At 40.2% G+C, this 13,972-nt stretch overlaps 1 protein-coding gene across 1 annotated transcript in view; it reads right to left on the bottom strand.

The window, feature by feature from the left end:
* Nucleotides 1-12,430, bottom strand: part of CRIM1 (cysteine rich transmembrane BMP regulator 1) — a 146,792-nt gene extending 134,362 nt beyond the window's left edge. The window contains exon 1 of the mRNA XM_081331327.1: nucleotides 11,710-12,430. Coding sequence (XP_081187453.1) covers nucleotides 11,710-12,064 — 355 coding nt within the window. The 5' untranslated portion in view covers nucleotides 12,065-12,430. The remainder of the gene's footprint in view (nucleotides 1-11,709) is intronic.
* Nucleotides 12,431-13,972: the final 1,542 nt, after the last annotated feature.

Below are 13,972 nucleotides of genomic sequence, written 5' to 3'. Positions count from 1 at the left end.
ATTAAACTTCATGTGATTGTAACAACAATAATAATAATAAAGTTGGAAGGGACCTTGGAGGTCATCTAGTCCAATCCCCTGCTCAGGCAGGAAACCCTATACTATTTCAGGCAAATGGCTGTCCAGTCTCCTCTTAAAAACTTCCAGTGTTGGAGCATTCACCACTTCTGGAGGCAGGTTGTTCCACTGATTAATTGTTCTAACTGTCAGGAAGTTTCTCCTTAGTTTTAGGTTGCTTCTCTCCTTGACTAGTTTCCATCCATTGTTTCTTGTCCTGCTTTCAGGTGCTTTGGAGAATAGCTTGACTCCCTCTTCTTTGTGGCAGCCCCTGAGATATTGGAACACTGCTATCATGTCACCCCTCACTCTTCTCTTTGTTAAACTATACATACCCAATTTCAGCAACCGTTCCCTATATGTTTTAGCCTCCAGTCCCCCAATCATCTTTGTTGCCCTTCTCTGTACCCCTTCTAGAGTCTCAACATCTTTCTTACATCGTGGTGACCAAAACTAGATGCAGTATTCCAGGTGTGGCCTTACCAAGGCATTGTAAAGTGGTATTAGTACTTCACGTGATCTTGATTCTAATGCAGCTTAGCACTGTGTGGCTTTTTTGGCAGCTGACTTCCTACTAGCCTCCTCATTGACCTTGCTTGGGGAAAACTGGCAGAGGACATAAGAAATTGCGATCACATGACTGTGACAATACAAAGCAGTTGGAACTTTGAGGACTTTTGTTAAGTACTTTTTAAGTGCTGTCACAAATTCAAATGGTTACTGAATGTGTTATTAAATGAAGACCACCTGTATGCACAGGATTGAACTCTAAAAGTTTATTTCAATTCAACTATTTCTGTCTGCTGCATTTTGTCTATTGGTAAGTAGTAAGTAAGTAAATAAAATAATACTTTAAAAACTAAGCGCAATTAAAGCATGTTAAATCAAATTTCAAGCCATTTGGGTTAATGATATTTTTTTCAGAAAACCCATTATCACCAGTGATATTTAAACTATTAAATTACATAGTAGTTTCAGATATTCATTAGGTGGATGTTTTTCAAGGCAGAGAAATTATACTGCTTTTTTATCTGCTAACAGCAAGACAGGTAGGCTAAATAGAAAAGTTCAGTTTAGCTTATTTCACTGGCTCTGTATCTTAATATGAAAAGATCAAATATGTTCAGCGATCTAACAGTGATTCTTGGAGTGCTGAAGGGTCTTATGATAAAATACTAGCTAATACTACACTTTGTAATATTAGTCATTATGAATAGTATTAGATTAATATCAATAAACAGTTTCAATTACAGAAATTTTTAAAAGTCAAGTAAAATATTTTTTTCAGAAGAATTATAGTAATGAAAAATTAAAACAAGTTCGTTCAGACAGAATCTTGTCAAGACCTTTTTTTCAAGCCCATTCAACTACAAATTACCCAAAATATCAACGTTCCCATTAAGAAGGTATACTTAGCTATATAACTACCATATATACATGGAACATGCCTTAACACTTGTCTCTGTCTCATCAATTCTAGCAATAATAGATAAATGAATGAAACATATTATAAATGTACAGAACATTAAACTGAAGCAAGAGCTACACAGAGAAATTATATCAAATCACTAAAGGTAAATCAGCAGTTAATTCTGATAGCAATAGCTCTTAGACTTATATACCGCTTCGTAGTGCTTTACAGCCCTCTCTAAGCAGTTTACAGAGTCAGCACATTGCCCCAAACAATCTGGATCCTCATTTTACTGACCTCGGAAGGATGGAAGGCTGAGTCAACCTTGAACTGTTCACAATCGAACTCCTGGCAGTGAGTAGTGGGTTAGCCTGCAGTACTGCATTCTAACCACTGCACCACCACAGCTCTGATAACAATGACTATATTAGTATGAGAATCAAATCACACTAGAAAGAATATTGGCATTCTCTGTTTGCAGTATGACAGTTAATAGCAATATCATCAATCAACATCTGCCACTGTCATTTTCTGAGTCAGTCATTGAAAAAGGTTATGGTACTTAGGCTCAGACATCAAGTTTGGGAAAATCACCATCAATTTATTAAACTTTTCCAAAATTGAAAAGGAATTATTGGTGCTTTAGTTGACCGGGCCCCAGAAGAACCCTTATTGGTTGTCAGAATTTCAATCAGAATTCTCTTTAAAACATTGTGTGTGTGTCTGTTTGTGTGTTTTGTGTGTGTGTGAGAGAGAGAGAGTGTAGGAAAGATAAATTGGTTGTACTTAATTCCCACTGAAATTAACGGGACTTTTGTCATTTGGAAATTGTTCAGATATTTAAATTTAGTAGCTGGAACAGTGGGGTTCTGCAGTGAGTCAGAACACACAGTTATAGTTGATTGGTTGGAGAGTGCTGGCTCCTGTATTAGTCAATCTGCACTGTGATTGGTTGCTGTGGGTGTGGAGGGGGAGGGGGAGTTTCCCTTTTCCCCCATCTTTTTTCTTCTATGTGCCCTGTATGCTCTGTGATTTATGCTCCTGTTTGCCTATCTTATTTGCTGTAAATATAGATGTAAATGTATTTATTTGTATAAAACTACAAATTTGTGTCAGTATCTCTGACTTCATTTGGATACCTGCTGTGCAATTCCATGACAGAAATTAAGGACACTGAAGAGCAATATTGAATTCAGATTATATTTACATGCTTGCAATTAGAATCAGAAAAGGAATAGAAGTCTTTCAAACATTTTTATAACATGGATTGAAATGGAATCACAGAAAAGGATCAAAGTAATGAAGTGAGAATACAATTATGACTGCAACTGAAGCATCTCACTGGCTATCTGAATAAATCCATATGGAATATTCATTCACTTGAGAGTGACATATAAACACTTTTGAAAATCATCCTTCCAATCCAAAGATTTTAAAAGTCAAAAGATTCAATGGCACTAAGGGGTATGCTGAATTCAGTAATACAGTCAATTGTGTAATGGAAACATGTAAAATAATACTGAAACAACATTACTGGATTTTGTAAACAGCAAAAAGCATGATGAGAGATTGTTCTCTGCTTTTCAAAATTGCAAATTGCCGGATGTTGTCAGATCTCGAACATGCATGCACTGGAAATTACTAGCACCTACTCTTAGGAATCCTGGTAGCTAGCAGGAAGAAAGTAAGTATATATCATTAACCAAGATTTGTAAATAGCCATTTGCCTCTTCACCTGTGTAAAGTATGAATCATCTCTGCATAACCATGCCTAGAATGTCTGTAAATCAAGTAAATGTTGATTCATTTTGCCATATAAAGCAAGGCATCATATTGACTAGGAAACACCCGCCATAAAAGAAATAAATATCAACCAGGTGGATTCTTCCCACCCGGAAGAACGCCAGAACCCTGAACTTAATAGACTGAAAGAACAAAGATGCACACATACAGAAAATGACAACAGCCCTGCTGGATTAGGTCACAGCTCATCAAAAATTTCACTTCTAACAATGGTTAACCAGATGTTGTAGGCAGAAAATAATGTCACACTTCTCCACCATTGTTTCTTACAGTATTTGTAGGTAGCTGGTTCCCGACTGAGCAGTAACTTTCAGTCCTGAAGAGGCAAAGAATCTTCTTCTAGACTGTTTTATTTATGCTATATGTGTGAGTTTATACATGTTAATTGTTGCCCCCCCATTCATTTTCTGTTCTAATCAGAGCAACCAAATTTTCTTGGTTCACGGCATCCTTAGTATTACAAAGTTATGATACTGCAAAAGGACATCACAAAAATTTCACCCTGGGCTGCCACAGAACATAGTTTGGGAATCAGACTATGAAAAGAAAGGTGCTTCCTTATAAGGAAGGTGTCTAAACCTCTGAATATTTCTCTTTTTTACTTTTTCCAGCTCCATTACAACCTCAGCCAAATGTAGCAGAACTATATATAATACTACAGATGCAGACATATTATAATTTTTCATGAGGACATGACAATGTTGCAATTTTATTTTCAGCTCTTTTCCAAATGATCCCTGCGTGCAATTTGCTTTCTTCACAGCTGCCACATACTGAATTGATGTCTTCACTGAAATAGCCATTTCAACCCTAAAAAGATTAGTTTCAGACAGTTCAGATCTCAACAGTACATATATGAAGTTATCCATAAACTTGGCTATTTCACTGCTTGCATCAAAACAAGATCATTTTCTTGCAATTAAAAAGCACTGGACATAACACAAATCTTTGTGGGACTCACCTCTCCCTCCATTAAGAAAACTGGCCATTTATTTCTATTCTTTGCTATCTGGATTTTTAACTGGTTATCACCCATAACAAGGTTTTTTATTCCATCATTGCTAAATTTACTGCAGTAAGTGCCTGCAGTAAGAAATTTTACCAGAACCTTTTTGAAAATCCAACTACACAATATTGACACCTCTAAAAAACTAACAGTTTGGTGAGGCAAGATTTCTCCTTGCAGAATCCTTGCTGATTATCCTGCAGAAGATATGATTCTTTATCTGCTAAGTTATTTTTTCTCCTTTTGGTTCACTATTTTATCTTCTTTCTCAAATTTAGATACAAATCATCTCAATTGCGGAGTGACTCTGGGTAATGTACAAATAAAAGCATAAATACCTACATAAAAATATGAAACAGCAATAAAATAGTTAGATAAAAACAAAAATAAGTTAAAAGTGAAGGAAAGGCCATCAAAAAGCCAACTACCCCTGGGTTGTGTGATCCTCAGTGAGCCCTGTGTGAGTTGGCAAGAGCCTTGTCTTCAAACTCCTTCAAAAGGGCCAGGAGAGTGGGGGCCTGCCTCACCTCTGAAGGGAGGGTATTCCAGAGGGTGGGGGCAATGGCAGAGAAAGCCTTCTTCCTGGATCCCACCAATTGAAATTCTTTAACTGATTTGGTCCATAACTTATCTTCCATACTTGACCAATCATGGGCTGATGTGATAAAGCTGAGATGGTTAACCTGGCCACATGCCTTATAGAGCAGGGGTGTCAAACTCGCAATGTCACGTGACGTGTCGCAATGTATCATGATTTTTTTGCCATTGCCGGCAATGGCGTGGGCACAGTTTAGCTATGATGCATCCGGCCTGCAGGCCGGCAGTTTGACACCCCTGTTATAGAGCTTTAAAGGTAACTTTGAATTGGATCCAGAAGCAAACTGGACCCAATGTAGCTCCTGTCGTAAAGTTATTACATGCACCATCCTTGGTATTACATGCGCTCATAATTTCTTAGGCAGCTGCTTCTGGATACTATTCAAGGGTAACTCCATGTAGAGCACATTGCAATTGTTCACTGGGACACAACTAGGGCAAGAGCGAACAAGATATTTATTTTATTGATGTTTTTATACAACTCCAGTGAAAAAGTCTCTGAGTATTTTATTGTCATATATACAAAACCCAAAGTTTAAAAAGCCTAAAAAGAAAATCAGCATTAATTGTTTCCACTCCATTATGCCTGGGAATAATTTAACCTCTAAACCAGCCAGGATTTCAGGGCTCTTTGGGAATGTAGAAGGATAGTTCTTATATCCAGGAGGCTTTTCCAAAGTATCACCATCATAGAGAAACTTGACACCAGAGTCCCTGAAGTTGATATTCCTTCAACAGCAGAGTTTTTAATATAGCCTCTGTTCCCAATTTCAGTGGATAGCTGGATTACCCTCAGAGCAGGTACCGTGTTTCCCCGAAAATAAGACCCAACTGGAAAATAAGTCCTGGCATGATTTTTTCAGGACGCTTGTAATATAAGACCCACCCCCAAAATAAGTCCCAGTTAAGATCATCAGTCAGATGGATGCATTTAATATCGTAATTCCCCTAATACAAGCCCTAACCAGAAAACAAGCCCTACTGCCTCTTTTGGAGCAAAAAATAATATAATTAATATTTTGGAGCAAAAATTAATATTTGGGGAAGTAGTCTTGGAGTTGCCATGCAGGTTTTTAATGTAACAACTAGCACTCTGAATTCAATTAGAAGATATTTATCAGCAAATATACAGATATCATATGGTCAAACTTGAATAACACTTCACTTTGTGCTTGTCTCTCCCAACTGTTTCGTAAGGAATGGTCCTGGGAAAGGGCAAAACCTTTCTATTTTGAGTAGAACCAATATTCAGAAAACAGAACTACTGCAGAAGTGCCATCTATTCCTAATTCTTTCAGCAAGTCCAGAAGGATACCATGGTCAATAGAAATGAAAACAACTGAAAGGATGGCTGGCCTAAGAGTGTCTCATTCCCCTGTCTTACTTCGACCACGTGTTACCTACATGGGTTACCAATGCCGTGAATCTATTAAGCTGATTGACCTATAATTGGATCCCTTTTGGTTGTCATATTGGCTACCTTTCTGTCTTGATTTGACTGACAAATTATATATATTTTACTAAGAGGTCAGCAATTTCACATTTATATTCTTAGGAATTCTGCAGTGGATACTATCAGGACACCCTAAAGCTTCTTTCTGTGTTAACTGTGTTAACCTTATTTTAGTTCCAATTTATCTCATGACAAAATTAATACAAGCTCAAGTATTTCTCCCATATCTTTCATGGTAGGGACAGAAGCAAAGAACTCTCTGCAATCCTCTGTTCTCTTTGAGCATCCTGTTCACTCCTTTGTTATCATGTCTCAGCAATTTATATTTAAAAATGTTCTTACTGTTCCATTTTGTGTTTTTGGCCCTTTACTTTTGCATAGCTTTGGCTTCTCTGGTCCAACTTTTATTATATTATCAGTTGATTGTTTTTAATAAAGATCATTCTAAAGCACAACAGTTATGCATAAAACTAGGGACAATTTGCCTGGGTATTCTCATTTCCTACTTTACTGTACTCTTCAAATAGCGCTCTCTCTCTCTCTCTCTCTCTCTCTCTCTCTCTTATTATGAATATTATGAATATTCAGTTTAATTGACTAAGAATAGAAAAAGGGTGAATTAAACATACAAACTAGTACATGAAGTCTAACCAGCCTCCAGATCATACGTGTGCTGTATAAGGGACTACAGAAAGATGTATTATATTCTTCAGACCACTGTATGATAGTTGGAGCAGCCTTTTAACATAACTTTATTTAAAATCATAAAAGTACACAATATTCATGTCCATCATCCTTCTTTTAGTTTCCATAACTTTATTCTACAACTAAAGTAAACATAAGGAGCTACAAAAATTAGTCTGCCAAAACAAAGTGGCCAGAAGGGGGGGCACAATGATCCATGACCGTTATAATATAAACCAATATTACATTCACAGGACTAACTCTTACGTTTCGCACAATTCCTTCATGGAATATGATATAGAGTGCAATGGGGAAGAAATGGGAACATGGGGAGTTCATTAAACCCCATATAAGCATGTTGAAAATTAAATATAAAAAGCAACTACAAGTGAATACAAGCAAAGAGAATGAAAAAAAAACTAAGCTAAACATTCAATTCAAAGCCTGAAAATGTTCTAAATATTGCAAGTAATATTCACACAAAAGATGCAGAGAGCTTAAGCCAGAATGATTTCATAGCAAACAGATTTGCCTGAACAGGCTGCCTCATAATCCTGCCAGTTTTTTTTAAAAAAATAAAGGTTGCTTTATCTATGTTTTTTGCTTAAGGACAGCCATATCAGCAGTCATTTGTAATAGAATGCATTCACAATTGCAGAATGTTTAATGACTTTAGCAATATTTTAAACCCATAGAATTTTGATAACTCACATTTTATGTATATCTTTAGAAATAACTAACTATGGTAACATAAACAAATTTGCAGAGTTCAGCACAAAACAAATCTAAATCTAATTCTATTATAAGGATAAAGATACAACTAGGACTTTCATCAACTTTACAGATCTCCATTTTTCCTATTAATTATAATAGTGGTATATGAATCACTATTGTTTTCACTACTTAAGTTTCCAAGATTGTTTAGGGAAAGCCAAAATGACATCTGTTTTGCCTCTCTCAAAGAAAAAAAAAGGAAAATCAAACAGATCAAACATATACATTATCATTTTACCAAAAAAGAAAATTACAGCTCTGTTATCTGAACATAACAGTGACTCATTCATTAAAATGAAGGGTAGATATGTTGAGAAAAGAATTGCATCATCTATAGTTACATTGTCTTAAATGGAAATTAATGGGAGACTGCAGAATACAGGCACAATGTTAATTCAGTCCAATGATCTCTAACAGCTATGTAACTCAAATATCTGCACATTTACTTTTATATCATTTTTCAATATCCAAGTTTGTATACATTTTGTATTACTGATGCATATTATGTATGGCTCAGCCTTAGGAATGTTGCAACATATACCAATTTTTTACCAAAAGGAAGAGGATTCAATTTATGACATAAAAACGTAATTGAATCCTGGATATATCCAATTAAAAGTGAAGAAAACAAGTTCTGAATATGTGGACTGTCTCTGTTGATCATAGCCAATTTCCAGGTTAAAGAGTGGAACTTAAGTTTTCCTAGGTAGGAAAATGTGAATGTGATGACGCAACCTGGAAACCAGCTGATACATTCATTGCTCAAATAATAAGAATGGATACTCATATTGTGATTTAAAAAAAATGCATCCAAGACTTACTTTTTTATGCAATAAAGGCTCTGCAAGTTTCCAGATGATATGGTGTGTGTTTTTCTAACCTTCATTTTTGAATTATGGGAATGTACAAGTTGTACAAAGGACCCTATGATTTCAATGATTGGGATAAAAATCTAAACCTTATTCATAGGGTATTTGGGCCAAATTCGGAGTATTTTTATGAAAGTCATGGCAAATTATTTCAATTTCTGTTGATACATGTTTCACTGAGAAACTTTATTTGGTTGTTTAATCTTTTGGGCTTTAAAATCAATTAAACAGCTTTTATTCTTTGAGCGGGGGTTTCTCCCACATTCAATATCATTTTTTAAGGGAATAAGGTTATTCTTTTATCACTAGTAATATAAAGTCATTTACACAAAAAGTATATTTTTTTCAACAAGTTAGCAAATTAAATTATAGATGCCAATAAGGAACACCTTTTCTTCATGTTTGATCACACAAAGCATACAAAATACTGTAACAATAACATTAACAGCTGCTGGAATCTGACCCAGCTGCCATTTGTGCTTATTCAGTTACTATTGGCAGAAAGATGCTATTTCATGTTTATATAAAATATGTAAAGCAAATGTAGCATAAATCATCACTCTCTAATTAAACTACCAGCATATTAAATAGTTTCAATTATGTTCAGCATTCCTGTCTCAAAAATCCTGTTTTCACTAGATCTGAGGCAAGTATACATATTTGTCTTAAACAGTAACTTATTGGCTGAATAAAGAAACATAGTTTAATGTCACGAAATCCTTCGAAGATTTCTTTAAAAGTTATACATACTGACCAGTAGGGGTCATTTCAGCACAAAAATTATAACAGAATAAGCTGACTCAAAGAGGAAGCTCTGTGGAAACACAAGACCTATTCTTTTGAGGTAAACAGGCTTTTATCCACACATAATATTCATGACAAGAGTGTTCCCAATTTTGAAAGATGTTTAATTAGTAGATGAAAAGCAAGTAATTCATCCACCAACTTTAATGTAACTGCTGGAACTATCAACAGACTTCAAAACTAACATTCTTATCTACAAGCTCAATCATATATGTTGCAAAATCCAAAGTTAGCTATAATTACCAAGAGCTTAGCCAAAGTCATCATTTAAAGCTTTGAAGATGAAACTAGAGTTATGTAGGTAAGCTATTTATCTGGAAATAGTTTGACTAATTTCTGCAGGTTGTATTCTTGGAGACGTTGGGACAGGAAAAGCTGGGATAAATATTACATTTCTGTTACTGCCTGAAGTGTCATCTCTAGAGATTACCTGTGCTATTTGCTTCAGGGGAATGCCAGATACAGAGTAACAGCTGAAGTCCAGCAATCAAATACATTACTTTTAAACAATTCTTAAAACTGTCAAAACCCTCTGAACTAAAATGAAGTAGAGTGCTGAGGTGTTATGGCAGAATTTGTATAAACATTCACTATGATTACAGATAAACATGCACTTTTCATGAAAGCCATTTCATTCAGCTTAACATGCTTATAACTCCTTTAGTTTAAAACCTCCATGCAAAGGAATCACAACTCCAAGCAAGTTATTAAAAGTCTGATAAGTCTATTCTGATAGCTCTCACCTTGCCAATTAAACTATACTTCTGTACCAGAAAAAAAGGAATTGTTAGTTACAAAACTAAGGTTAAAATAAACTGTAGTGGCCACCCAAAAGAATAAATCTGGACATTTTTAGGGATAAAAGGGAATTAAGAATTCTTTAAATTATGCATGGCTGGGAGCATTTAGATGACTTTCCTGCCATTTTTTTTCAGAGGAATTTTTGAGCTCTGTGCAGCCCTCTTGTGGATCACAGAAAGAAGCCATTCTTATGGGAGGGAAGTGAAAAGGAATTTTCCATAAAAAATTCTCATTGTCATATGCACTATATTCCCTTAGACTGCCGAATGAAAAGTTATAACAGAGAGACTGAATTCTCACATACAATTTGGGCAGACAACTAGCAGACAAATATTTATTTTTTTCCAATTATATTAATTATAAAGAATAATTATGAAAAATGTGATACACACACACAAATACACACAGACAACATTCTTCCTATTTATAGAAATGAAAACAAGATGGGTTTTCCCCCCATCCTAGCTAACATACAAGTATGCAATTGGGCAATTAGTCTTTTCAACCCACTTGGGAGCAGAACACCAAAATAATTCTGAATAAACAGCTTATTTGTATTCAGTAATGTTTTGAAAATACATTTATTAAGAAAGAGGACTCCCTTCAGCACAACAACTAGGTAAAAGTTGAGTTCCTCTTGACACACGATCAGTAACCAACAACTTTATACATATGGATTGAAAAGTCAGTCGATTATAGCCATCTACATTCAGGTAAGCCTGCTCATGATTTGGGTTGTAAAAGCCAGCAGGAAAATAGCGAAGTCAGAGCAACGAACTGAGGTCCAAATTAACATTTTTGTACTGATACCACAAAAAGCCGCTTTATTTTTGCGGTCCAATTAAAATCCATCTTGAAACCTAACACCTATGAAAACAGCAAGAAAAAGGCGCGGGGGTGGCGGTGGCGGCGTAAAAGAGGAAACGGGAGAACCAAACACCCTTCAGTCCTTGGAAACATGCGCGCACCACTATCAGCGCCTTTCCCCTCTCCTCTTTATTTTTTTTTAAATAGTGGAGAATATATATATATATATATATATACACATATATATACATGCATGACATAGACAAATGGAAAATATTTCTTGGGAGGGAGAGAAGAGATGGAAGCTACGAACACGCCAGATTCGAAGAAGCTACCACCTTTCCTTGAATTTCGCGAGCGGTTTTCAAGGTAGTTACAGCTGCATTACACCCCGATTGTGCGTCGGGAAAAATGGAGAGGCTGGAAAGGAAACCTGAAGCGCCGCTATTGGGGGGGAGGGAAAGAGACTCGGGAGGGCGATATAAGCATAAAGCCGGGAGCTCACAGGGCCCTTTTCCACTCGGGGCAGAGCCCTGCAACCGTACCAAGCCACGCGTTGCTTCGGGCTCCTGGGTCCGCGCGGGGGCGGAGCGGTTATCTTGCTCCGCGGACCGGAGCGAGACCACGATCTTCCGCGTTTTACCTTCGCAGACTCCCGCTTCGTACTCGGTGAGAGAATCGCCGTTGAGAGGCGGGCGGATCACACAGCGAAGCCCGCGGTCGCAGGCGCCGTGCAGCCCGAAGAAGCCGCCGCAGCTCTCGTTGCGCTGCCGGGCGCAGATGAAGCAGCAGCCGCAGATGTCCAGGACGACGCCGCCGGGGCAGTTCTTGGGCTCCTCGCACCTGGACTCGTCGCAAGGCAGGCAGACGAAAGCCCGCGTGCCGGGCGTCCCCGGGAGCACCAGCAGCGCCAGGAGCAGCAGCCACCCCTCGGCCAAGGGCCAGTCGCCACCGACAGCCCGACGCCTCCGCCCCGCGGCGCCCGTGGCCAGGGACATCGCGGCCAGGGCCGAGGCAGCCCTCGCAAGTCCGCTCGCACTCCCCGAGCCCGGCGTGGAGCAGCCCGGCCGCGCGACGGCGACGGAGCTCTGCCTCCTCCTCCGGCTGCTCCAGAAAAGTTTCCTGTTGGCCACCAGCAGCTCCGCGGTCCAGCTGAAGTTCTCCTCGAGGCCGGCGGGCGAAGAAAGTCGGCTCCTACGCTTGGTCCTCTCCCTCCGGACTCCTCGAAAGCTCCGGGCGCTCCCGCGCAGCGACTACGCAGCTAGTATAACGGGTGCCGGAGCGAGAGCAAAAGCCAACACCAGCACCTCCGCCGACAACTCGCCGCCAGACTCCGGACTCTACGCCTTCTCCCACTTCTCCCAGCTCCCAACGTTTTACTCCCGCCCTCGGCTGGTCCGCGGTCATTGGATAGCGACGCGCCGGGCTCGGCCCCCGGCCGCTTTCCCGGCCGGTCATTGGATGCTGTCTCTGCCGCCTCGGCCCGCCCCGTCGCCCACCCTTTACTTTCTCGGAGAGGCGCCGCAGTTCGGGCCCTACGGCGCTGGCTTTCCTCTCACCTCGCGCTCTGCCCCTCCCTTGCCCGTGGCTTTGAGGTTTGCGAGACGGGCAGGGAGACCCGGAGAGCGGCCCCGCGGCAGGTCAAGCGGGATGCCCAACCAGTCCGGGAAAGGGAAAGCGGGGGTGGGAGGGGCGCTGTTTAAACCAAGGGCAGCTCTGATGTGAAAGAGAAGCAAAAATGGGGCGGGGGGGCGAGGGGGGGCGGGTGTGGCCCAAAGGAAGGAAACCCGAAGGCTGCTGCGCTTTTATCCTGAGAGCGGCTGGCATCCAGGGTTTGGCACCACCGGGCCAATGGTGAGGTGGTTTCTCCCCTCGGCTCGCGCGCCAAGAAGTCCCCCGCAGGTGAAAGTTCCTAAGCAGTGACAAGACAGCCCCGGCGCTCTGCCCGCTCGACCTCGATTGCGAGCGCCTTTTTTTCCCCTTTTCCTGGGGATGCTGCCAGTAGCTCGTTGCGCCCGTCAGAAGGGAGAGCCCGACGGCCCGGTGGTGGTCCTCGTTGGTTTAACCGCGTGTGCTGGCTTGTTGGGAGATGGCGTCTGCGTGTCGCAGAGGGCTGGCCTCAGTCAGCGCAGCCCACCCTCACGGTGCATAGGCGAGGTAGCAAAGGCGGGCCACTACGAATTTAAGTCACCGTTTGGAGGGAGAGGCGGCGGGCCGGGGTGGGTGGTGGTGGTGGTGGAGCAGGTGGGCGATTGCCAGAGCAGGTGCTCCCTTGGTGCTAGGTCTGTGGATAGGATTAGGTTGCAGCAGACTCCAAGCAGTGTTGTGGGCCCATTCCTGGAGCCCAGAGTGCTACTGAAGGGCAAAGGTAGACCCCTTGTGACTGTTTCAGAGGACAACTACAATCCCTTGCCACTTGTTGTATTGGGTAAAGCCAAAGCTGTGAGTCTTGTAATTATGGATGAACTGGTAGTGCAACGACCTGAGGCATGTGTTGGCAGCTGAATCCTTACTGCAGCTGCTCAAGTTAATTCCTGCAGGGTATTTGGTTTTAACAAGAATGCCAAAGTGGTTTATGACTTCCAGGAGACTTTTTCAACCTCCCGGGCTTGGGATTTCATGACTCTCCCATTTGAGTACTAACCAAATCTAACCATGTTTACCTTTTTGCAATCAACCATGTTGATGGATAATGTTGCTATCCAACTGGAGACGTTGCTGCTATTTGCTGTTCTTTCTCATCCATTTTCCACACACAAGAGTCATTTAGAGTAGAGCAGCATAGCATGCTGACATTGGTGACTCATAACCTTGACTACCATTCAATTTCAGTTGTATTTTGACGGCTCAACACATTATATGAAATCAGCCTCTTGGTTAATTATGTACAAGGTATTGTGTAAAAC

Source organism: Vipera berus (assembly GCF_964194415.1).
Source record: "Vipera berus genome assembly, chromosome: 1".
In the NCBI taxonomy this organism is placed as follows: domain Eukaryota; kingdom Metazoa; phylum Chordata; class Lepidosauria; order Squamata; family Viperidae; genus Vipera; species Vipera berus.
This window is presented reverse-complemented; position numbering and strand designations above follow the sequence as displayed.